Source organism: Oryctolagus cuniculus, chromosome 1, assembly GCF_964237555.1.
Source record: "Oryctolagus cuniculus chromosome 1, mOryCun1.1, whole genome shotgun sequence".
Taxonomy (NCBI): domain Eukaryota; kingdom Metazoa; phylum Chordata; class Mammalia; order Lagomorpha; family Leporidae; genus Oryctolagus; species Oryctolagus cuniculus.
In genome coordinates, this window is record NC_091432.1 from 54,829,141 (window position 1) to 54,853,540 (window position 24,400).

The following is a 24,400-nucleotide window of genomic DNA, read 5'->3' on the forward strand; positions in this document are numbered from 1 at the left end:
GGTTCCCTCCCCCTTCCTTCCTGTTTCGGATCCTCGTGCTTATGCAAGCAGCATTGAGGGGCTTGGGGCCTCCTGTGCAAGCCTGCAGTCCATGCCCAATCACAGCCTTCTCCCCCGTCCACAGAAGCCCTGGCTCTGTGTTTAACCAGCCTTCCCCTCCCCTCAGACAGGCCCCAGGGAAGAGAGCACATTCCTCCAGCAGTCCCCACGGCTCTATTCCCTGTGGCTCATGGGAATTCACCAGCCCACAGGCTTTTAAACAGATTAAGAACCATGGATGGTCTCTGGGGACTTTGTAAAATTCCTGAAAAAAAGCAAAAGGCCGTCTGTGTGTGCAGGTGTGGATGTGTGCACGTATGTCAGTACATGTGTGTGTGCATGTATATGTGTAGATTGGCATGGGAAAGGACGCCTAGGCTTCATCAGACACTTTGAGAGCTCTGAGATGCACAGCGGGTGGAGAACGACAGCATCCTTGCCTCCAGCCATTGGGAGAGGACAATTTTAGCTCCACAGGTCTCCCAGCACCCTGTTCAGAGCAGGATGGAAGCCTGCCCCCCTCCCCCTGGAGGTCTGGGCAGCCGAGGCCCTGCCAGCTGCCTGCCTACCAGTGCTGCCATCTGGGCCAGGATCACAGCCTGCCTCTTTTTCCCTGGGCTGGGAACCCCAGCACTCTCACTTCTGTTCTTCCCCTTGGGTTTCACCAAATGCTTCCTCCCTTGTGTGCCGTGGTGCCAGGCAGGAGGTAACCTCATGTGCCCCCAGCAGCCCTGTTCCCCCAGAATGAGGACCCACACACAAATCTCAGTCCCACGCCTGGCTTCCCGCCTCGCCTTCTCTTCGCCTTGTACCCGTGCTGTCCCTGTTGCCATGTGGACGCCTCAGGAGGGAAGTTTGGTTTGCAGTCCCCGTCTTGAGGGCTGACTCCTCTGACTCAGGGCCCCTCCCATACATGAGTCTGTCTCCATAGTAACCCCTTGCACGCGTGTCCCCTGTCCCCACGTGGATGGCGTCACTTCATCTCTCCGCAAACTCCCTCTCCCTCCTCTTCTCTCTTGAAATATTGCTCTGCTTCATGTGGCTTTCGTGGCTTCCGGGCCAGAATCAGGAGAGCCAAGCACTGCTTACCAACACCACAGAGAGACCCCGCCGGCTGCCTGCCGGCTCTTTGTTCTTTCAAAGGCAGTGGACAAAAGGCAGTGAGGAGCAGCACTGGGCTGTCGGTTCCTCCTCTGCCTGCCAGATTTTAAAGACTTGCCTATCTTGAAACATGGGGTTGCTCAGCCCCGCGAGGAGGTCCTGGTTGGCTAAGGCCAGGCACAGCCCCAGGAACTGGCGCTTCTCCTGTCTGGCTGTGCTCCCCCACAGCAGTAACCAGCGGCTGCTGCCCTTACACCTGCTGGTGCCAGGAGCCTCTTGAGTTGGTCGACATTGGCATTATGCTTGTGGCCGGCGTGTTTGGCCTATGGATGACCTATCCTACCCTCGCATTGCCCCAGTGTTCTAGAACCTTCCTCTCTTCCCCCAGAGGTTGGCTCTCTTGCTTGCCATCAGCTCTGCTGCCTGCTCTCTTCCTTTTCCTCTCTGCCTCCTTCCTTCTTCCTCTTTGTGCAGTTCCCTCTATTCTGCACAGAGACTCATTCTTTAAAACTTTTTAAATGTATTTGGAAGGCAGAGAGAGAGGTTGAGAGACAGACAGACAGAGAACTTGCATTCTCTGGTTCATTCCCCAAATGCCTGCAACAACTGAGGTAGGATCCAGGAGTCTGCAACTCAATCCAGGTCTCTTGCATGGGTGACAGGGACCCAAGTCCTTGAGCCATCACCCGCTGCCTCCCAGGGTGCACATTAGCAGGAAGCTGGAATTAGCAGCAGAGCTGAGGCTTGAACCAGGCACTTCCATGTGCGACGCCGGCATCCCAAGCAGCTTCTTAACCACTGTGCCAAGCACTGCTCCGGAGACACCTGCTCAATGGCTGTTTTCCAGATTCACTCCTGTTCCTCTGAGGTGCCATGACCTCGCACGTGGGCCACACATCCAGCTGGAACCACGTGCACAATGGGAGGACCTCAGGTTCCCTGCAGTTCCCCGAGTTGCCTCCTGACCTCCGCCATGGTCTGTGTGTCTCAGTCTCCTTCTCGTGGGATCACTGTGAAGATTAAGCATGCCAGCCCTGGTTGAACCCATAGCACAGGCCAGCATGTGGCGGTAGGGCCCATGGCATGGGCTGGCACATGGCAGTGTTCAAGCAGGCCAAGTTCCCTCTTCCTCTTCCCTTCTCACTCTTCCTCTCAGGCCATCTCCTCTGCTTTGGTCAGACACAGTCACTTCACTGTTATCTGTGGCTCTGTAGGGCCAACTGCATTGTAAACCTGTCCTAGAAGGGCAGGGACCCCAGCCACACCCACTGCTCTGACTCTGGAACCTTCCTGGCCCCAGGCTGACAAGGACCGACTCTTAGCTCCATGTTGTCCCCAACTGAGTGGAGAGGAAATTGGGAATGATGAGAAGCCTGTCTTCAGAAGCTGGAGACCAGCGCAGGTGGGGTGGGGGTTGGGGGTGTGGAGTCTGGGTCTCTGGACACCACATCACATCCTGCTCTGGGGCCAGGCCAGTCTTGCTCCTGGATGACCCACGAGGTGTCCCAAAGGAGCCAGTACCAGGCCTGGCTGCTGGGGATGGGAGGACCCCATTCTAGTGCCAGGCAACATCAGGTACTGCCAGGAAGGGCTTTAGGTGCCCTGGCAGAGGGCCAGCCCCAGCCTGCACATGTCCCAGATGCTGCCCTGAGCAGTGGTCCCAGGCCCTGGCTAGAGACCCAGCGTGGTCCTGCTGGAGGCTTGGAGCCAAGTGAGGAACCCATGACCCGTGTGATTTTTTTGGAGGAAAAAAAAAAAGGCAAAACCAAAACATCACCTCATTGGGTTTCTGGAATGAGGCATTTCCTCCTACCACAGTAGATTTTTAAGGCTAATGTATTAGAAAAGTCCCTGACACTGCAGCCCATGTCTCAGAGAGCTCTGGGTAGGAAGGATCCAAACAGAATTTTCTAGAACTTCCGGATCCTGCGTCTTTGGAGGCCCTTCCCAAGCGCTGCACCACTCAGTGATGGCTTCAATGTAGCTCCCGCCCCCAGCCTGAGTTAACCTGTGGCACACTCAGCCACACCCCACACTTGGGGACACCTGTGACATCCCTACCCCACCCACTAACACCTCCCAGCCTCTCTGCACGCTGACTTCTACCTGCCGTGGTCTCTTCCGTCCCTTGTGTCGTAAAAGCTCTCCCCCACCCTTTGGAGGCAAACCCAAATACCACCTGGAAGCCTTGCCCTGAGCCCCTACAGAGGTGACCCTTCCTGTGCTGCATCTCGCAATGCCTATGACGACCCCTCCTCCCCACCAGCACCAAGCACGGGGCCTGTCGCTCGCTCGCCAAGGGCTTGGGAAGCAGCTGCGGGGTGAACACACACTGGAGAGGAGCGCAGAGGGCACGTGCAGTGAGGAGGAGCAACCTTTCCAATATCTGGGGGCATGTCTATCAGGGAAGTCAGATTTCTTGGGTTTTCCAAAGTAAATCTCATGGGAGGGGTATGATGATGTATGTTCCTGAAATAGAAGAGTCTGGAGAAAGATCAATAATGCTGAAACGCTTGCCAAAGAGATGAGCAGGCGGTGTGCTAGCTGCGGCAATGGCAGGCTTGGGAGGGCAGCTCTGCAGTGAGGCTGTGCTGCCCACCTGCCCAGGGGCCCAGGCCAGCAGGTAACGCACCTAGGCCGGCAGTGTATGTCCCGCATTCTGATAGCGTCTCCAGGGCCCAGGCCTCTGCCTGTGGTAGCTTCAGGGAGAGAGAAAGACGGGCAGGGCACATGTGGCCTGGGCGGGCTGGAGCCAGGATCAGGCTGAAGGCGGCAGTCCAGGTTGAGGTGCTGGCCGGGGCACCTCTTTAGCTTAGATGCTAAACTTAAACACACACAGCCAAACACCAATGCTTCCAGAAGTCATGCATTTGTTGGGTTTTGTTTTCTAGATGTGGGAGCCTCACCAGACTGAAGTATTCAGTAAATTTCAAGGAGCAGCCCAGGACCCCAAGACTACCCTCCCCCCAGAGGCTCCCTGCATCCAAGCCTCTCCCAGCCCCACCACAACTCAAGTGTGTTGGGAAAGGCTTTGTTCTAGGGTCAGCGTTGCCTCCCACCCGCCAAGATCTGCTCAGTTTGCATGTGACTGGTGTGGGACATCTCTAGCCGGGAGGGAGGGTGTGGGAGAGCAAGCTGGGCAGGAACTGCCTCCCAGCCAGGCTGTCAGCTCCGTGTGGCTGTGCTCTGCAGGTCTTACAGGACCCTGCCCCTGCCTTCTCAGCCCGGGACCTCTGCTGGAACCCCAGTCCCTGGCCAAGGCCAGATAGACCACACACAGTTTCTCCTGAGGTCCAGAGCTGTGCCTGTGGCTACCTCGTCGCTTCTCCCTCCACATGGGAGAAAGATGATGGTGCTGCCCCTCCATGGTTGACATGGCCCCACTGGGTCCCCTCTCCACTGTTGGCCCCCGCACCACACGCACACACACACACACACACGATGTGCTTGCTTTTCCAGACAGCATAGACTTGCTGTTGATGTCACAACTTGCTTGAACATCATCATCTCTCTGACTAGTCTCTGAGCAGCAAGGAGAATGGAGCTCAGCTTGTCCTGAGGCCACCGGCCACCAGAGGCTGTGGCCAGCCCAGAGGGTCGCGGGATGAGGGAACAGCCAGCCAGCAGTTGCAGAGCTGGAGTTCGCCCACTCTGCTCTGCCCCACTGAGGGTGTTGTCCTAGAAGACTAGCTCCTGGCTTTGGCCTTGGAGTCTGATGGATGGGATTTGCATCAGGGCTTCAGCACTGGCAATGACATTGGCAAGTTGAGTGTTTCTCAGTTATGAGATGGGGATCCTAGTAGGTTGTTCCATGGAGGTTGGGGGAGCTCTTGTGGAGGTGAGTCGTGTGGAGTGCACATGTACTCACTGCCCCAAAGATGTCCAGACAGCCTGTTCAGCCTGGGGCTGGGTGGAGGGAGTGTGGCTTGTCCAGCTCCAGCTGGCCACCGCGACAAAGCAGCTGATACTGGCAGAAGGCCCGGGCTGCAGCAGGAGGGCTGCGTGGGGAAGAAGTGACCCAGTGTCCACTGGGTTTTCAGTTCGCCCTCAGGGGACTGAGTGCACAGAGGTTCTGAGAAGGATCAGCGGTGCCCTTCAGGGGGGGCCACAGTGAAGTCTGCCTTCTGGCCTGCAACACCAGGAGGGAGTTTGGGCTTTGCCACTGGAAGATGTTGGAGAGAGTCTAGTGTTCCTGAGCCTAAGTTTCTTTATATTAAAAATGACAAATGGCTAGAGGCAGGCATTTGGCATAGCAATGAAGGCACCGCCTGGGGTGCCCGGTTTCGTGTTGGCGAACCTGGGTTTGATCCCTAGCTCTTTGTGCTTTAGTTTTCCCACCTACAATGTGGGTTTACCAGCAGTGCATGCCTGATGGAGTTCTGCAAGCAGTTAAATGGCAACACAAGTAGACCTCTAAGGAGGATGTGCACATGGAAATCCCCTTATGAGGGGCTGTTAGAAAAATAGTTGCAGGCCTGGCTGAGAAGGAGGCTGGGGGTTGGATACCCAGCAGCCCGATGGGGAGTGGCCCCTAAGGAGCAGCAGCAGGGTCCTGTGCTTTGTACTGCAGGCCTGGCTTTTCCAGATAATTCCAAGGAGGTGGGGTCGGGGGTGGAGGGTGTCATGTTCCCAGGCTGGATGCTTTTCTTTGCCAAGAAGGAGACCAGCAAAGGAGCTCAGACTAATGAATTGATGATCCGGGCGCCACTTACGAGAAGCCCTCCTGTACGCCGGGCTTTGTCCCATGGAATCCCACAGCAGCCCACCAGATGGTGCTATTCTCATCTCAGGGAACAGGAAACTGAGGCTGAGTGGTGAGGTCATGTGCCCAGTCACATAGCTGGGAATGAAATTGAAATCAGCCTCTCCCAAGGCCTCTCTTCTATAAAAATTTGACATATTTCAATCAGCAATCAAGAGCAGGAGGCTTGAGAGCAGACCACTTGTCATCGCCCCCTTCCCAGGACCCTCCCCTCTGAGACGAGGAGGCCTCACAGCTCCCCATGGGAAGGGCACAGAGCTGGCTCTGGGGTGTGGATACGAGTGGAAGCCAGCAGGTCCTGAGCCATCAGTCAGCCAGGCCGAGACAGCATGATCTGCAGGAGCCCAGCACGGGCTTACAGCCTGTGGGAGCCCTAACCCTTCCCCCAGAGAGTGCTTGGACCTGCACTGGCAGGCCCGGGAGCTCAGGGCCTGCGGTCAGTCCTTGTTACTTGCCTGGAACCCATCTGTGTCTTAGAGAAAATGGTCCCTTCTGCCCTCACCGCCTTTCCGCAGGTTGGAGGAGCTGCAGAACAGAGAATCCTTCCTGCAGAAACTGAACTGGGTTAGGGGAGGCAGGGGGAGTAGTTAGTACATGGGCACTGTGGCCCAGGGGAGCTCCGTGTGTGCTGGGGAATGTGATGGAGCACAGATCTTAAAGAGGAGGCTGAGGGCAGAGGGTCAGGGTATGTGACTCTGGGCCAGGAACCCTGGCAGGACTGGGGATGAGAAACGCAGCTGGGAGCAGCCACTTTGGCCTTTGCAGAGGCTCACACTGGCAGGATCTCAGAACCGTGCGAGTTGGTATCCTAGAATCTGAGACTCCAGGAGCCTTGGAATCTTTAACTTCTGGACTTAGAATCATAAATTTGGGTTCTCAGTCAAGAGATTGTCGGGCCCTGGTGTTTCTGAGCTGGACAGCCCTGTCAGCTCTTCCCCACGTGATACACAGAAAGACAAGCCAGCATCAAAATTCCAGTTGGCCTTTGGCTTGAGTGCCCAGGGTAACAGGGCCTTCCTGAGTGCCTGCACACAGCAGTAGGAAGGCCTGGGCCAGGCGCTCCCAGAACCCCTTTGCGTCGTGGGACACCCCCCCACACACACACACCAGCTTGTCCTGGCGTGGATGCCACCTTCCCGCAGGTGCTCATTGTCAACACTCCCCAAGGCTTTTGGTCCTCCTAGGGGAGGCCCTGAGCTGGAGCAGCCAGGGAGGGGGCAGCGGCGGCCTTGCCTGGACACAGCTGACGGCGGCGATCACCTCCAAAGGGTTTTCTGCTGAGTCCTGTGGTTCCTGTGAAACGCATCAGAGAGCAGGAGGAGTCAGAGCCCCGCCAGTCACTCACGATGTGGGGGCTGTCACCACACCTTTGCTTTGCAGGGGTTTGCGTCTCACACAGCCCAGGGGGTGCACGAGGCTCTGGCCCTGCCCTGAGGCCCCTGAGTCTGAGGACCTGTCTGATTTCTACGAGTCCATTATTCTCATTTCCATGTGCTGAGCTCCTCGAGCTGCTGTCCAGGCTTCGGACACGTGACGGCCTGGGAAGGCTGTGGGGCAGAGGGAGCAAGGGCACAGTGTTCGGAGGCCGGCAGCTCTGGGTTTGAATCCTGCTCCTCCCTCACCTTCCGTGTCACTTGGGTTTGTTATTGAAAGTCCCTGGTTCCTGATTCTTTTTTTCTCTCTCGTGTGAAGATAATAATGGTCACGGGAACCAGGTTGCCTGGCTTTGTGGTCCGGCCCTGCCACATTCTGGCTGAATGAATCTACTGCCCTCTCTGGAGCGGGGGTACACGCCACGACCCACCCGGCGCAGTATCCTGGTTGTTGAGAGTATTGAATGAGTAACATATAAAGTGGCTTCCGAACGGCCCAAGTCACGTGACAAGTACTAAGTAAGCAGTAGCAGTGACCGCAGGTGTCAGGGTGGTGGGAATCTTGACCAGTGTTGGTCGCTCCCTATGTGCGTAATAATATCTTGTTGTTGAATGAATGGGTAACAGATGGGATGGATTGATGCAAAGCACTGGGTGCAGTGCTTAGTAGAGGGGAGACCCCACAGAACTGCAGCCTTGCTGTCCTGGGCACCAGAGCAGAGCTGGGGCTGACCCATGACATCGCCAGCTGACCAGTCATGCGTCTCCTATCCCAACTTCCCAACATACCATCAGGGACATGAGGTGGGAATGTTTACACCACAGTCATGGGCAAGCACTGCATGTCAAGCCTGTCTTCAGAGACCCCCACTCAGTTTGCCACGTCTATTTCTTGTGGGTTTTGTGGTCACTGATGCCCTACTGTGACACTTAAGACCCAGAAACAAGTGCTGGTGCCTGGCAGCTGGCAATGCTGGGGCTTTCTCGAGCTCAGTAAGACTGAAATGAATCCTTGCAGCTTGCCAGGGAGACTGTAACCCTGTGTGCCTGGACCCATAGCCATCCACAGGGCTCCTGCATGGAGCCTTGCTCCAGCTCCTCACCAGAAATGGCCAGCTCAGGCTTCCAGAGTACAGAGAAGAATGGACGGCCATTCCAAACCTCCTGCAGCGTCCATTGGCTTTGAAGAAGAGCAGCGATTAGGGGAGCTGGGCAGAAGTGCAGCTGTTAAGTGTGGCAGATGGAAGAATGAGCCCAAGGAAGGCATCTGTAAACTGCCCAGGACTTGAAAGCTTGCCTGGAGTGATCTTAGCAGGCAAGGGGCGCAGAAAGAAAGAGGCTACCCGGGAGCTCTCAGGACTCGAGCGGGTCTCTCATCCTGGGACCCCAGCTGTCCCACGGGCTCACCATCATCATCAGCACTAGCATTAGAGGCCAGAGCGCCTGCTCCAGATCCTTCATGGGCGAGGTGGGGGTGGACACCTTTCTTTTTTAGCTCCCATACGATGTGCATGACCAACCACGTTTGACAGCCATTGCATCCTTAGGAATGCATCACTCTTTTAAAGAGTGTTGACAAAGCATTGGTGTTTCAGTGCCCTAAATGGCTTTAGAGGAAAGCCAGTTAATCTTCTGATCCGAGGAAGACCAGCTACTTTTCACCCTTAAAGGAATTCACAGAAATGTGCAGAGCTTCTAATCCTTAAATGAGCACCATGGGAGACTGGCAGTTGGTAGTGGGGTGGGGCGGGGTGTTCACGGCCTTTTCTCCAGAGAAGCTACAGGGAGGAGTGGCAACACCATCTTCCTGGCTGGTCTCTGGAGACAGCATGCATATAGGGAAGAGGGGCATGGCCAGAGGGAGACACAAGCAGTGGCCCCTGCAGAGGACAGCCTGGGGACTACAGGGACGGCCAGCACCCCAGACCGAAATGACCACGCAGAGAGATGAAAAGCAACCAACCGTGAGGGATCTGCAATAGAGAGGAACAAGCTGGAGCCAATGGATGTGGGCAAGTGACAAGAGAAAAACTAACCATGCAAGTGGCCTGTTGCCGTCAGGATCTGAATCCCAGTAAGGACAGGAACCATGCCTGTTCCTGTAGGAGCGCCTGTTCCCATCTGGGTACTAAGCTGATCTTTTCCTTAGTTTCCATTGTGTCTTAGCCTGCCTTCTGTTGCTGTAACCAAATAGCCGCTATCGGGTGATGTACAGAGAAGAGAGGTGCATTTGGCTCATAGTCTGGAGGCCGGCACGTTCAAGGGCATGGGGTAGGCATCTGCTCGGCGTCAGGAGAGGGCCTCTCACTGCATCATCATATGGCAAAAGACCACGCGTGGTGAGACAGAGCCCCTGCTAGCTCCGGCCTCTCTCCCTCCTCTTACCACCCCCCTGCTGCCAGCAGGGGGCCCTACTCATGCTTTCATCTACTCCTAATTACCTCCCAAAGGCCACACTCCAAATGCCATCCACGGATGAATTTGGGGATTAAGTTTGCAAAACATGAACTTTCAGGGGATACCCTTAAACCAAAGCAAGTCTCAACTAAGCTTCCCTACCCCTTAGCATCTTGTGGGGAGCTCATTGGAAATTCAGATTCTCTGATGCCACCCTTCGAGAATCAAATTCTAAATCAGACTCCTCATAGGCTGGAGTCCCAGGCCCTGGTCTTTTACCCAGCTGATTCTCAGGCAGGCCAGCTTTCTCACAACATAGGGGTGATGGGCTCTGGGGACAGACTGATTGATTTGAACCCTGTCTCCACCACTTACCACCTGGGTCACATTGTGCCTTGGTTTCCTTGTCTTCACAACAGAGCAATGACCATACTAGCCATGTCATCATTATCATAATAATAATGATTGGGGTGTTGGAAGGAGTAAATGAAAAACAGTCACGTGCTGGGTAAGGATATTTGGGTCAGTGAGGGACCAGATAGGCAACCGTGGAGCAATAGGCTATGCCATGTGGCCTAGGTGTGTACCAGGCTGTACCGCCTGTGTTTGTGGAAGTCATTCCATGATTCTGTACAATGGCACAATTGCCTAATGATGCATTTCTGAGAACATACCCCCCACCATTAAGCACTGCACAACTGTGCATAAAAAATGCTGAGAATAATGGCTCGTACATCATTTTATTGTTATTTATTGTATTACATGTTAGCCAGTTAATGCAGAGATGTGGCAATAGCAGAAAGTAGACCCAATATCTTGTAATTAAGTCATCATACATACACACACCCACACCCACACCCACACACACCATGCATGTAGATCAAGGGTTGAAAGTCCAGATGTTTTCAAGAACCAGGTCAGAGGGCAGTGCCTGCAGGGGCCCATGGTGCCCTGGGGAGTGAATGACATGGTGGTCTGGTTTCACTGGAAGCAGATTTTGAGATAGGATTCGGGGCCAAGTCACTTATCTGATAGATGGTCCAAGGAAACTGTAGTGAGGGCAGGAAGATGTCAGACAGGATAAAGAAAAACACTGATATTTTAGGCATGGGTGAACAGGGGCTGTCCTGAGAGCCAGGGCTCTGTCCTCCCAGGAACCTGCCTCAGCACCATCCCGCCTGAGGTTGGGGAAGCTGGGACACATTCGTTCCCTGGGGCTGCTGTAGTTCAACACTATTCACTGAGTGTCTTACACACAGAAATCGTCTCACAGTTCTGGAGGCCAGATCTACAAAATGAAGTGTCAGCTGGACCATGGGAGAGAATCCATCCCACGCCTCTCTCCCAGCTGCTGGGGGCTCGTTGTGTCCTTGGCTCATCACTTGGCATTCTCCGTGTGTGTGTGTGTGTGTGTGTGTGTGTCCAATTGTCCCCTTTGAATACGGACACCAGTCGTATTGGACTAGGGGTCAATGCTACTCCAGCCTAACCTCATATTAACTAATTATATCTACCTTGACCCTATTTCCAGTAGGGTCACCTTCTGATGCACTAGGGAGTAGCACTTCAACGTGAATTTTTGCAGGACACAGTTCAAGCCATACATGGGGTACTCATCCCCCAACTCCTACCCCTGATTGACTGAGATCTACTTCTGTAGATGGCCACTGCTCAGCACCTTCCCCCTCCCCCTCCCCGTCTCCCTCCCCCTCCCACACCACAAGCCATTTCAACAGTGGGAAAAATGAAGACTCCATCAGGACCATAGTTCAGGCTGCAGTAACAGAACCCCGTAGACCAGGGGCTTACAGACGAGCTCGCTGAGGTCTCTGTGATGAGAGCACGGACCCTGCCTAGTGAAAGTGTCCCCTCCCAAATTCGCCTGTTGGTAAGGTGATTCAGCCACAAGGGCTGCTTCCTTGTTGATGGGATGAGGGCCCCTAGAGTTAGCTCACCTTGGTGTGAGGACGCAGTCCGGAGGCCCTCGCTATGCCCCATGTGCCGGTGCCTTGATCTTGGGCTTCCCAGGCTCCAGACTGCGGGGACATAAATTTCTGCTCTTGGTGTATTGTGCAGTCTCAGGTGTTCTGAGCAATCCACGCTCATCTCCCAAATTATCTCCCACAGCTGCACCCCACCCAATACTGTCCCATTGGGTATGATTGCAACACGGGCATTCGGTTCATTGCAAAGACTGTCTTGTTCCCAGCTGTAGTTGCAGTGGCCAAATCAGTACCTGGTACATAGAAAATGTTCAATATTTGCTCAACGAATGAACGGTTGGGTGGCTTCACCCTCCACTTCCTTACGCAAGCCCAGAGCAGACGTGGGAAATGACACCTGAACAGGGAGGGGAAGGGGAGGAGCTGCCCTGTTCCCCACAGCAGAACGGGCCTCCTGCAAAGTGCCCGGCAGCTGCCTTCCAAGGTGCAAAGTCCCCCTGAGCATCAACTTCCTTGCCCTTGTGTTATCTCTGCATGAGCTCCGGGTGTTGCACACAGGGTGTGGATCAGATAACAGCGTGTGTCGCCAGACCCTCCCGCTCAGCCTGCGTTCTGTGTTCTGTTTCGTGGGGCTGGCCCTGAGGAGCTCCAGCTTTTCCTGGGGGCAGAGCAAGGGGTGTCTCTGTGCAGGAGAGAAGGGCTCTGTGTGACAGCACCGGCGAATGCCTGACTGTTCCTGGACCTGGAAGCCAGAAGCCATGCGAGCAGGCACACGGCCGCCCTGAGTGGAGGCACTGCCCCAGGATGTGGAATGGCCTGCAGCCACCTTAGAGTCTATGGTGTGTTGTGAATACAGCTTCTGCGCCTGCTGGCTCACGGAGGTCTTTCAGAGGCCAGCAGAGCGGGGATTTTGGGACAGTGGGAGGGGCTGCAGGGGCCACACAAGCAGGAGGATGCTTGGCCCCGTGCAGGGTGCAAATTGTGTTTCTCTGTCAGCACTGCCATGACAGCTCGCTTTGGCTCTCAATCTAGCAAAGTCGCAAAGGGCAGACCCGCTGTCTCCTCTTTCCCCAGCACATTAAAAGAAGCACAAAATGCACCCTCCCCATTTTTTTTTTTTTTTTTGACAGGCAGAGTGGACAGTGAGAGAGAGAGACAGAGAGAAAGGTCTTCCTTTTTCCATTGGTTCACCCCCCCGGTGGCCGCTACGGCCGGAGTGCTGCGCCGACCCGAAGCCAGGAGCCAGGTGCTTCCTCCTGGTCTCCCATCCGGGTGCAGGGCCCAAGGACCTGGGCCATCCTCTACTGCACTCCCGGGCCACAGCAGAGAGCTGGACTGGAAGAGGGGCAACCGGGACAGAATCCGGCGCCCCAACCGGGACTAGAACCCCGGGGTGCCAGTGCCGCAGGCGGAGGATTAGCCAAGTGAGCCGCGGCACCGGCCCTTCCCCATTCTTTCCACAACTAAACTCCTATATGTCCTGCCAAAACACTTTATTTACATTGTTTATAGCTATTTCTAAACATTAAAGTTAGCTTACATAGGAAAACATGTGAAATTCAATGCAGGTTTTAAACTGAAAAAAAAAAATCTTCAGCAAAGGTGGGGAAGCAAAAATGCTGGTAGAACCCTGTGATTAGTCGTTAGTCTCTGAGTTTCCTGGCAGGCTTAGCAAGAAGGCAAACAAGATGGATCTTGTACTTGTGTTTAGGAATGAGGGAAAACCCATGTTCGCCATGTTTTTTGGAGCTAAGTTGTAACAGGTAGTTTAAATAGATGAGGTGGTTAACAGCCAATATAAATTGTATATAACAGCCAATGTCTTAAAGAATAATTTTCCCGCAAATACAGAAGTTCTTTTAAGAATGTTCTTTCTTACTTTGGCATTGAGCAAAGATTGAAGGAAAACTTGCAAGCCTAATTAGGTAAAGGTCCTTTGCAAAGACTGAGCTAGCATCATCCAGGGTATTTCAAAAACTTTTTCTTGCTTGGTTTGTCTTTTCTTTCTTTTAAGCCCAGTTCTTTGGTTGGGGTTAGAGAAACCCTCTCTTCTAAACAGGAGCACATGTTTGGGATGCAGCTGACTGGGGACCGAAGCTCGCAGAATCAGATCCCCCAGAAACCTGCAGTATAGCTCCCTGCTAACAGAGGCCACAGGTACGAAGTGGCAGACAGCTCCTACAGGAAGCAAAACCTTGCACCTCTTGCTGACGCCTTGCAAGCTGGCTTTTCTGCGTCCGACTTTGTTTCGTAGGCATCAGGAGTTCGGTCTTCCCTGAGCTGCCACAGCACAGCAGTACTCCAGACACTCGGGGTTGAGCCTTTGTGTGGAGGTGACACACAGCAGCTCCTGGCTGGCTCCAGGCTGGGATTGCTGGGCAGCTCGTCTCTGCTCTCTGTGGTGTGTCAGCCGCCGGCTCCAACAGGGCTGGACCATCCCAGATGTCCTCACTTACAGGAGTGGGTCTCAGCAGGGGTGGGCATGAACAGGGACCCAGTAGCACAAGTCTCCAGGTGGCTCCCAGAGAGGCTGATGCTGTGATGACTGGGGACACCTGAGTCTCTCATGCTCTAGGAGGCTGGCCCAGGCTTCCTTAGTCTTTGGGTAGCCAGACAGTAAAAACACAACCTGCATCTTGGAACTTGCCCAGGGTCCCTCCTGCTGTATGCTGTCCTGCCACAGGACTAGCCCAGAGTCACTGTGCAACGCCCTTACAGGACACAAGGGCGTGAATTCAGCAAGGTGGGATCCATCTGGGAGCAGTCACCCATGGCTGGCTCCCACCAGTGCCTCAGTCACAGCGACCCCTACTGGCAGAGATCTGGCCTGAGAGACTGCACTGCAGGGAGAGCAGAGGGAGACAGAGCTGTAGGTCAGGCCATTTGGCAGGAGCACCATTCTCACTCCAATTGCTGTGTACTCACCACTTTATGGCCACCATCCAAAGCCTGAATGTTGGGCTTTATGAGTTCTATTTGGATTCTCGAAAAGGATCTATGAGGGATGGACCTCTGTAGCGATGAGACTGTAAATGTTTTAAGACGCTTCCTAACAGTCATGCCTGGAGACTGTGAGGCAGTGAGGGGCTGATGTCCTGACAGAGGGGAGACAGCAGCCTCTGTGGCCAGCCCCAACAACCGGAGATCACAAGGTTGTTTTCCTGTGGGCTAAAGTGAGGTAATACAGAAGCCGGAAGGACCAGAGAACAATGACACCTTTTTTTTTTTTTTTTTGAAAGGCAGAGTTAGTGAGAAAGAGAGACAGAGAGAAAGGTCTTCCTTTTTCTGTTGGTTCACTCCTCAAGTGGCCACTACAGCCGTTGCGTTACGGCTGGCGTGCTGCGCCCATCTGAAGCTAGGAGCCAGGTGCTTCCTCCTGGTCTCCCATGCAGGTGCAGGGCCCACTGCACTCCCGGGCCACAGCAGAGAGCTGGCCTGGAAGAGGAGCAACCGGGACAGAATCCGGTGCCCCAACCGGGACTAGAACCCGGGGTGCTGACGCCGCAGGTGGAGGATTAGCCAAGTGAGCCACGGCGCCGGCCAACAATGATACCTTGAGAGCAGACTCAGGGCACGCAGCATCATGCCACCTGGAGAAGCAGTGTGAATCTTTAAGAAGAGTTAGTTCAGTAGGAAATGTTTTGGCTGCAAGCACACGTGTGCATACACACACACACACACATCCTCGAAGGTACAGGATGAAGGAAATAGTAACACCACGTTAAAAAAAATGATGAGGGGACCAGCACTGTGACACAGCAGGTTAAGCCACTGCTCCTGATGCCAAAATCCCACACTGAAATGCTGCTTCAAGTCCCAGCTGCTCCACTTCTGGACAGATTTCCTGCTAATGAACCTTGGAAGACAGCAAAAGGTGTCCCAAGTGCTTGGTCTCATGGGGGACCAGGATGGGAGTTCTTGGCTTTGGCTTGGCCCAGACCTCACCATTGTGGGCTTTTCTGGAGTGAACCAGTGAATGAAAGATCTCTGTCTCTCTATCTCTGGGTCTCTCCCTCTTCCTATGTGTCCCTCTGCCTTTCAAATAAATATTTTTTTAAAAAAACGTGATGATATATATGTCCAGTAACTTCATTTGAATCCAAAGTAGGCAAAGTAGATTCAACCTTGGCCTATGATAATAGAAACATAGATTCTAGAGAAAGGAGGTGATTCGTTCTCTCTGCTCTACATGGCTCAATTTCTTTCAGAAGTATTAGGTCAATTGCTGTGTGCATGATTTCAAAAGTTAAGTGAGAAACTAACGGATTTAGAGGGGAGTTCAACAAGGTCCAAGAATTTGAAGTGTACGACGAGAGGAAATAGAAAGAGAAACTGAAGAGGCTTGACAGAGAAATCACAGCAAGGGTGGAGCCCGGTCTTCCCCTCGTAAGGGCTGCTACATGGCAGAGGAACTTGTTCTGTCCTCCACAAAGGCCCAGTAGACTAACAAGTGGAAGCTTGATGGACTCTGGCACGTGGAGTCAAAGGAAGGGAGAGCAGCCCGTGGGAGGTGGCCCGCTCCGGGTGGACTGCGCGGAATTCCCTGTTAGTGCAGGGCTGGGTGGCGGCTCAGCAGAACAGGTAGAGGGTCACCCCTCGAGACGGGAAGTTGGCTCAAGCTAAACTTTGCGCCCCTGTGCAGCTACACAGGCTCTTGCCTCCACTGCCACGAGGAATGGAATGAGTGTGGCTGCTGAGCCCTCACTTGCTGAGGCCTGTTTCTGTCTCGGCAAGGCTGGGTTACACTTGGGAAGAAGCAGGGGCATAGCTACGTGGCCGGGCCCAGCTACAGTGGGCCACCACCCAACGCCATGTGCTTGCAGCTCCTGCACAGGTGGAGGTCGCGGGCCGTGGTCTTGGCAGACAGAGCCTTGTCTGGCGTTATGGAAAAGGCTGATGAAGACCCTGGAAAGGAGGAGGCAGCTAAGCTACAGAGGAGAAGCTGTGCTTTTCCAGTCATTAGACTCAGACTAACACTGGACTCTGCCACTCACAGCTGCGTGACACCACAGAAGCTAATAAACCTCTCTGAACCCCCATTTTCCATTGAGAAGACTAAGTAGGCGGTAGGGGGTAGGCAGTGGGTGCCTTGGTTTGGATGCCTGCGTCCCATATCAGAGTGCCTGGGTCAAGTCTGGCTCCTCTGCTTCTCACCCAGCTTCCTGCTGATGTACACCCTGGGAGACGCAGATTGAGTGTCGGGATCCTGGCTTGGGCCTGACCCGGCACTGGATGTAGCAGGTCTTTGGGTAGCGAACCAGCAGTCTCCGTCTCTGTGTCTCTCCACGTTTCAGATAAAGTGTGAGGCAGGTGACCGTGTGTGTGCTGCTGGAGTTCAGCACCTGCTGGTTTTCCCTTTGAAGGTGAGCTTCGCTGGCCACCGTGGGGGACACCAGGGAAGACCCAGGCCGGGGTGTGGGCCCTGAAGCCTCCAGCTCACCCTAGAAGAGTGAATGCTTTGCTTGCTCACTTTGCCCCTGGCCCCCACTGTGCTCAGGGTACATTTTCTCCCTCACAGAGGAGCTGAAGGAGAGGCTGATGGAATACGTGGACAAGGTGAACAGCCAGAAGCCCGGCTTTATCAAAGTGGTGCGCCACAGCAAGCAGGAAGGCCTCATCCGCGCCAGGGTCAGCGGCTGGAGGGTGGCCACCGCCCCCGTGGTGGCCCTCTTCGACGCCCACGTGGAGTTTAATGTGGGCTGGTAAGTGCCCCTTGGGAGAGGAGAAGGGCTCCCAGTGAGGCAAGGGGCTTCAGCTAAAAGGGCTGCAAAGCATGCTGGGACCTCAGTCATGGACTAGAGGCAGGGAGGGAATTCTGGGAAGAGGTGAGATGTGGGTGTGAGTGACCCAGGCAGCAGGGGCCAACACACACAGTGCCCAGAGAGTGTGGTGACATCAGATGTGACACTGGCTGGCGTGGTCCTTGGGGAGGTATAGCCAAAAGCAGAGCAGAGTGTGCCTGCCCAGCCAAGCACAGGGCTCTCCAACACAGAGCAACAGCAGAGCTGAGCCACATGGGGGACTGACGCCCAGCCTCACAGCCAGGGCCAGACCAGGTGGGCGGGGGTGCCTTGCTGTTGTCATGGCTACCCTGGGTGTCCCCCGGTTGCCAGGCCAGAGGGTACACCTAAACTCAGGTCTTTTCTTCCTATTGGCAGAATTAAGACTTAGCAGACCTTCTTTCCACTGGCCAGGGCTGCTGGCTGGGGCAAGAGAGCTGATAAAAGCCACAGCACCTGCAGCTGAGCTGGGGGAAGCATCCAGCTGACACCCATGCAGGGTTGGAGGGCCTGGTGCAGCCACTGTGTGTGGCCCTGCCTGGCCTTGGGAGGCACAGGCCCTGGAGATGGCCGTGCAGAGCTGCCACGACTAGGTTTCCATCCTTTATACCGATATGCCTGATGGCCCCAGGGTCACCCCTCCTCGCCAGGCTCCACCATGTCAGCCTCCGCCTCCCATGAGTAGAGGAGGAGGGCATGCACTCAGCCTGGGCTGGGTTCTGGCATAACAGGCTCAAATTAAGGATGCAACACAGCCATTTTTTAGAGTTGAAGTCTCTGCTTGCCATTTGTGACTATTTAAAAAGCATTTTCATTGGATTTATGGCCAGAATAGGAGAGGGACACTTACTATTTCAAGCTGATTTGAATAAACAATTATGCACCAAATGTATTATTAATGAGAAGTTTATCATTCCCGTCTCCAAACACATTACTCACCTGCTGCCTACACAGGCCTCCTGGCTCCCTGGCAAAGCCCAGATGCCCCCTCTCGTTGGGCAGTTGAGGGACACGTGGGGTGTAAGGGGTGGCACTGCCCCAGCTGGCATTGCCCCACCGGTGGACGGAGGTTTGTTACCTTCAGGTCTCTGCCACCCTCAGGTGGATGCCCTGAATCTTAGCCAAAGCAGGGCTCAGGTAGAAAGCAGCTTGCCCTGGAAGCTCACGTCTGTTCCTTTCTTCTTGTTTTTCTTTTTTAAGTCTTCGTATGCTTTTTCTAGTGGGCAAGCAGGCTGGAATAAGAACCCCTCAGCTAAGCCCTGCACGTCTTGAGGGAGGACCCCGCTGACCCGGAAGTCCTCGGGTGGACGGGGCGGGCGCTCGTTCCCAGGTGTTCCTTCCTCTTCCGGCGGGGGAACCAGCTTCTGGAAGTGCTCCCTGGTTGCTGTCCAGCTCGGCGGCAGCTAGCCATCTGTCTCCTCGCTCTCTCCTGCGCAGGGCGGAGCCCGTGCTCACCCGCATCAAGGAGAACCGGAAGCGGATCATCTCGCCCTCCTTTGATAACATCAAGTACGACAACTTTGAGATCGAGGAGTACCCGCTGGCCGCCCAGGGCTTTGACTGGGAGCTGTGGTGCCGCTACCTGAACCCCCCAAAGGCCTGGTGGAAGCTGGAGAACTCCACAGCCCCCATCAGGTAAAGCAGACTTGCCCGGGGCGCGCAGAGAGCCCAGCCCTCCTTGTCGGGTCTGCAGCCCCCCGCGGCGGGGATGGCAGGGGCGGGATGTAGAAAGGAACTGGCGCGATCCTCCCTCACTGCTCACAGCCTCCGGTGGTCTCTCGTAAAAGCGCCAGGCACCCAGAATCCGCTCCCAGCCTCAGAGCCCCTCATTCCCACACATCAATGCGGGAGGCCCGCCAGGTGCCCACAGCCGTGCTCCCTGCTAAGGATCCAGAGCGATTGCCACTCCGTTCCGGTTCCTACAGCCTGGAGGCCAGTGAAGGCAGACAAAATTCAGAGGAATAAAAAACCGTTCTACCATGCAGGTGGAAACTGCAGGGAAGGCGGGGAGACCTTTTCAGAGAGGGTGGCGTTGGTGGCTTGCTTTTCACGGCGAGCAGGAGGAGATAGCTTGCGGAACGGGCACCATGTGTCATGTTCAGGGACACAGAGAGGTTGGAAGGGACTGGAAGGAGGAATGGGAGCCGTGCAGCCCAGGATGAGGCTGGAGGGGTGGCGAGGCAAGCCCAGACCCTGCAGGACCCTGTCTACCTTGGTGAGGTGAAAGCTTTTCCCCCCGTAGAACTCAGACATGAGTGCCTTCAGAGTGCATTTTAAAGATCCCAGGCCGGCGCCGTGGCTCACTAGGCTAATCCTCCACCTTGTGGCGCCGGCACACCAGGTTCTAGTCCCGGTCGGGGCGCCGGATTCTGTCCCGGTTGCCCCTCTTCCAGGCCAGCTCTCTGCTATGGCCAGGGAGTGCAGTGGAGGATGGCCCAGGTGCTTGGGCCCTGCACCCCATGGGAGACCAGGAAAAGCACCTGGCTCCTGGCTCCTGCCATTGGATCAGCGCGGTGCGCCCGGCCGCAGCGCGCCGGCCGCGGCGGCCATTGGAGGGTGAACCAACGGCAAAGGAAGACCTTTCTCTCTGTCTCTCTCTCTCACTGTCCACTCTGCCTGTCAAAAAAAAAAAAAAATCCCAACTCTTTCTGCTTTTTCTGCTGCTTCCCAGCCTGCCCTGTTTCTCCCCCACGCAGCTTCGGACTGCACAGGTCAGGACTCCTGGAGCAGCCACCCCCAAGAGCCCTTATTTTTGTCCGTTTTAGGGTGGGGTTGGGAAGGTGTCTTTATCCTCCCTTGCAAAGTCCGTCCTCTTAAACACACAGACCAAAGGTAGCCCAAAGGACAGGTGGCCCCTGAAGTGAGAGTGAGAGGATGCTGGAAGCTGATGCTGCTTTGTGTTCTATCCTGGGAAAGATGACGAAAAATTTGAGTAGGCGATTTTTAGAGGAGATCACGTTTTTCTTGGCTGGAAGGAAAAATCCAGTCATACTCAAAGTGAACGGATGAGCACCCCACTTAGAGACCCTTAACTCTCCTGGGGTTCCCTCCCTTGCCACCTCTGTGGCCACCCTGCGGTGCTTTTGTGCTGTGAAGCATTCGCTGGGAGCCTGCTATGTGCCAGGCCTTTGTACACTGATGGTCTCATCCTGACCTGTGCCATCCCAGATTTACGCGATGAGAGCAAGACTGGGACAAGAGAGTGTCTCTGCCCGAGGCTCTGGGCGGTGGAGCTGGGGTCGCCCAGGTTAGCCGGACTCCATAGCCAGTCATCGTCGCTCTCGTTGGCCGCTGCTGAGCTCAGAGCAGGAGTGACCAGGTCTGCTGAATGCTGCTGGGCAGAAACAGGCTGCCATGCGTGGCTGTGCTTTCAGAAGGTGGCATTGGCAGCTGCGTCTGTTCTCATCGCGAACTGAATTCACCTAGGCCCGCCGGGTCAGCAAACCAGCATTCTCAGTCCCGGCCCAGACTAGCCCCTCCACCTTAAGTTTCCCATCACTTAATTTTGATCACAACTTCAGTTCAAACAAATGATATTTAGGGAAGAACAGCTGTAGTTTTAGCCCTCAGGGAAGAAACCCACATCAAAAGCTGTGGTTTTTATCCTGCTCGATTTTCCTTGGAGCTGGGTTTCAGTGCTTTGCCCACTACAGGAGTATCTTTGAGGTGATGGTTCTTCTCTCCTGAGCGGCTCCTTTAAGGAGATCTGCATGAGAAGTTGCTTTCAAACCAACTGTCACCCAAAGAAGCTTTGCTGTCCTTGAAGAATCAGTGTCTCCTTGTGGTAACTCTCAGTGTCGTTTCTAAGATCATGTGTGTTCATTTTTCACCTTGGCCAACAGGGAGCTCAAAGCCAAGTTTGTGGGTCCACTGTAGGAACTCAGTTCCTAACTGCCCCCTACCCCCGATTTCTTGTCATCTCTAGGTCTGTCCAGACATTTCACTATTTGTGTTTTTGATGTGTTTTACAGTTTCTGGTAAGCTATTTCTAATCCTTTTGAGAACAAGGCAGGATATAAATCAATAGTAATTTCAGGCTGAGGGAGACCACTTCGTGTCTTAGCCAGTTAGAAGTGGGAGTAGCTGGTTCAGATTCTGTTCATGCCCTGGTGGGCCCAGCAGCTGGAGGAAGGCCCCTTCCTGCATGCCCTGGGAGCTGGGTCCTGAGCGCACTGTGAGGTCCGGCATGCCAGGAACTCGCAGGACCCCACTGTGCAGGCTGCTTCTTCTAAAGCACCTGCATTAGAGAGGAAACGGCTTCTTCAGTGTACAAGTGCATCTTTCTAAGTGCATCTTCTGGCTGTCAGTTATGCCCCAGAGGCTTCCCAGTGCTTCCCGGATTGTAGCACCCATAAGGTTAACATTGATCTTGGGTTATGGGTATGGAGCCATGGATGGCTCAGAGAGTCTGGGGCACTGGGAGACACAGAGCCAGCATGGGCATTTTTCCCACAACACTCACTCCTATAGCAGGTCTTGTCCTCTATCCGAGCAAAGAAATTTCCACCTGCCTTAGGGGCGGTGGATTGACCAGCTGGCCTGCCTAAGGCCTATAAGAGGGTGCAGCGACTCAGACTGAAATGCAGTGATGCTAAAGGAGGAGCAGTGACCCTGATGCCAGGCTCTGCCAGAGAAGCCTCCTGCATCAGCAAACCTTCCCCCGCCAAATACCTTGCAAACCCTCCCTTTCTCCTGAAGGAGTTCCCAGTTTCCAAGACAGGTGCATTTGCATGTGGTTGACTGACACTGGCCTCCTGCAGAGGAGCCTTCATTTTCCTTTTTCTGTATCTCCCCTGCCCAAGTCCTCCCGCCACGGCTCATGAAGCACTCAGCACGGGCTAGAAATGGTGGCGACGTGCAGCAGGCAATTCAGAGGCATTTGCGTAAGCAGCGGAGAAGCAGCCCCAGGTGCTCACGCTGATTCACCCAACCACCCTGAATCTCTCTCTGCGAAGTCCTGCTCGGGGTGACTGCCCTGAGCTCAGGGACCTGATGTTAGTAAAATGGTGCCATCTTATCTATGCCCCTGACGCCATCTTGGCTCCCCCCCGCATCGCCACCTTTGCAGTAAGCTTGGATCCTAAGCACGATGGCCCAACCACAGGTGTCAGCCCCACCCACACCCTAATGGGATTCTCTGCTCCTACTTCCATGCACCACCCCCAACAAAGGTATAATTGGACCTGCTTCCCAGCAAAGTGCTCTCTTCTTCACCCCTTCCCTCCCACCTGTCGGATTCTGCCCCCCCCCTTCCCCTTACTCCTGTGTTTGATGTGTTTTGTGGCGGCCTTACACCTGAGATCACAGCCCCACCACAGGAGGAAATGCCTTCCAGCTCCTGGCCTGTGAGCCTTTGCCGAGCAGTTCAGCCTAAGACCCCTGATAAACACCACTGGTCTCCCTAAGTCCTGCCTGTTCCTTGTCTGCCCTGGTGTCCCACGGGCACCTTAAGGTCAGTTTCCCAGTAGGGACCGCCTCTTCCTTTTGCCACCGGCTGCTTCTCTGAAACCCTGTATGGGTGAGTGGTCCCCAACTCTGTCACCCAGGCCAGGAAGCCAGCTGGTGTTCAGGTTCCTCCGGGTCTCTCCAACACAACCGCTTGCTCCTTTGGTCTCCCCATTCCTCACCTGGATCCAGCATCAAGCTTCCTAGCCAGGTCCCTCAGGCCCCACCCAACCCCTGCCAATCATGCCACGTAGATCTGCTCATACCACTGCCCTGCCTAAAATTCCTCACGGACACGCTTTGCCTGCAGACCCAACCCCTGTGATTCTCCATGCTGTCCAGAGCCCTTTACAGCCTGGCCACAGCTACTCTTTCTAAGCAGATCTAGGTTGACCAGCAGAGCCCTGCTGTGGAATGGTGGGAAAGTTGGTGTGGGCAGACAGAGAGATGTGCAGTGCAGAGGTCAGAGGTCAGAGCAACTGGAGATGCAGCCAACCTAGAGTGACTGGTTGAGCACCACTTCTCTGAGCTAATGCACTTGCAAATGCCACCAAGACTGACAGCTGCTCCCAAGACAGGCACTGTCTGCCTACTGCCTGCTGGGTGAGGGTGGACCCAGGAGACCACTGGGAGAATGAGGCCCACATGGCTGTGGCAGTGGGAGGTGAGAAAGCACCAGGTCTCCCTGGGAGGAAAGTGTCAGTGCTGTTATACCTCGGGCAGCCCCACGAGACAGCCCCTGTGCTCACTGCTGGGCCATCTCCCTACCCCCTGCAGGAGCCCTGCCCTCATTGGCTGCTTCATCGTGGACCGCCAGTACTTCCAGGAGATCGGCCTGCTGGACGAGGGCATGGAGGTGTACGGAGGCGAGAATGTGGAGCTCGGGATCAGGGTGAGTGAGGGTTCTCACCCCCAGGGTGTGGCTCAGCTGCCACTGCGAGGACTGAGCCTGGAGATGGAGAAAGGGGGCTCAAGGTTGAAGGTCATGACTGAAAGTCCAGTCCCTAATCCTGGTCCATGTGTGTGAGTGCAGCCAAAAGGACAGGGGGAGGGGAGCACAGGGCCGAGCCTTGTGAATTTTCAGGAAGAAGAGGACTGGGGTTAGGGACGTGGCAGAGTTGAGACGCCAGCTCAGAGGAGTAGCTTCTTTGTTAGAATCAAACACAGACCATTGAGGTGAGCGGAGGTGTGGTCCCGGAAGAGAGACAGCATTGAGGGGTCCCGGATGAGAGTCAGCCTTGGCATCGCTTCTTGGAGTTCTTCATTCAGATGCTCCCAGAACTTCCCCAAAGTCTTTATCAAGGAGTCCCCACAGCAAAACACAGCCAGGCTCCGTGTCGGTCTCTGACCCCCCTCATACTGGCCAGACCCAGAGGCTCGTCGCTGCCTCACACCACCTTCCTGAAATAGCCGCCAGCCTGCCCCCCGTAGAGGGTTCTTTGTAACTGTCAGCTCATGGTGCATGTCCGTGAGTGGCACCGTTTTGTTCCTCATCCCACTCAAGAATCTCCTAGGCTCTTAGGGTTTGTCTCCTTGGTCTATGGAAAGGTAGACCCAGGA

The 24,400-nt window shown here is 54.9% G+C and overlaps 1 protein-coding gene across 2 annotated transcripts in view; it reads left to right on the forward strand.

Annotated features, from left to right (window-relative positions):
- GALNT18 (polypeptide N-acetylgalactosaminyltransferase 18) overlaps positions 1-24,400 on the forward strand; it is a 342,573-nt gene that overhangs the window by 225,233 nt on the left and 92,940 nt on the right. For both annotated transcript variants that reach the window (XM_008266222.4, XM_070073272.1), the window contains exons 4-6: positions 17,134-17,317; positions 18,833-19,030; positions 23,618-23,732. In XM_008266222.4, coding sequence (XP_008264444.1) covers positions 17,134-17,317; positions 18,833-19,030; positions 23,618-23,732 — 497 coding nt within the window. The remainder of the gene's footprint in view (positions 1-17,133; positions 17,318-18,832; positions 19,031-23,617; positions 23,733-24,400) is intronic.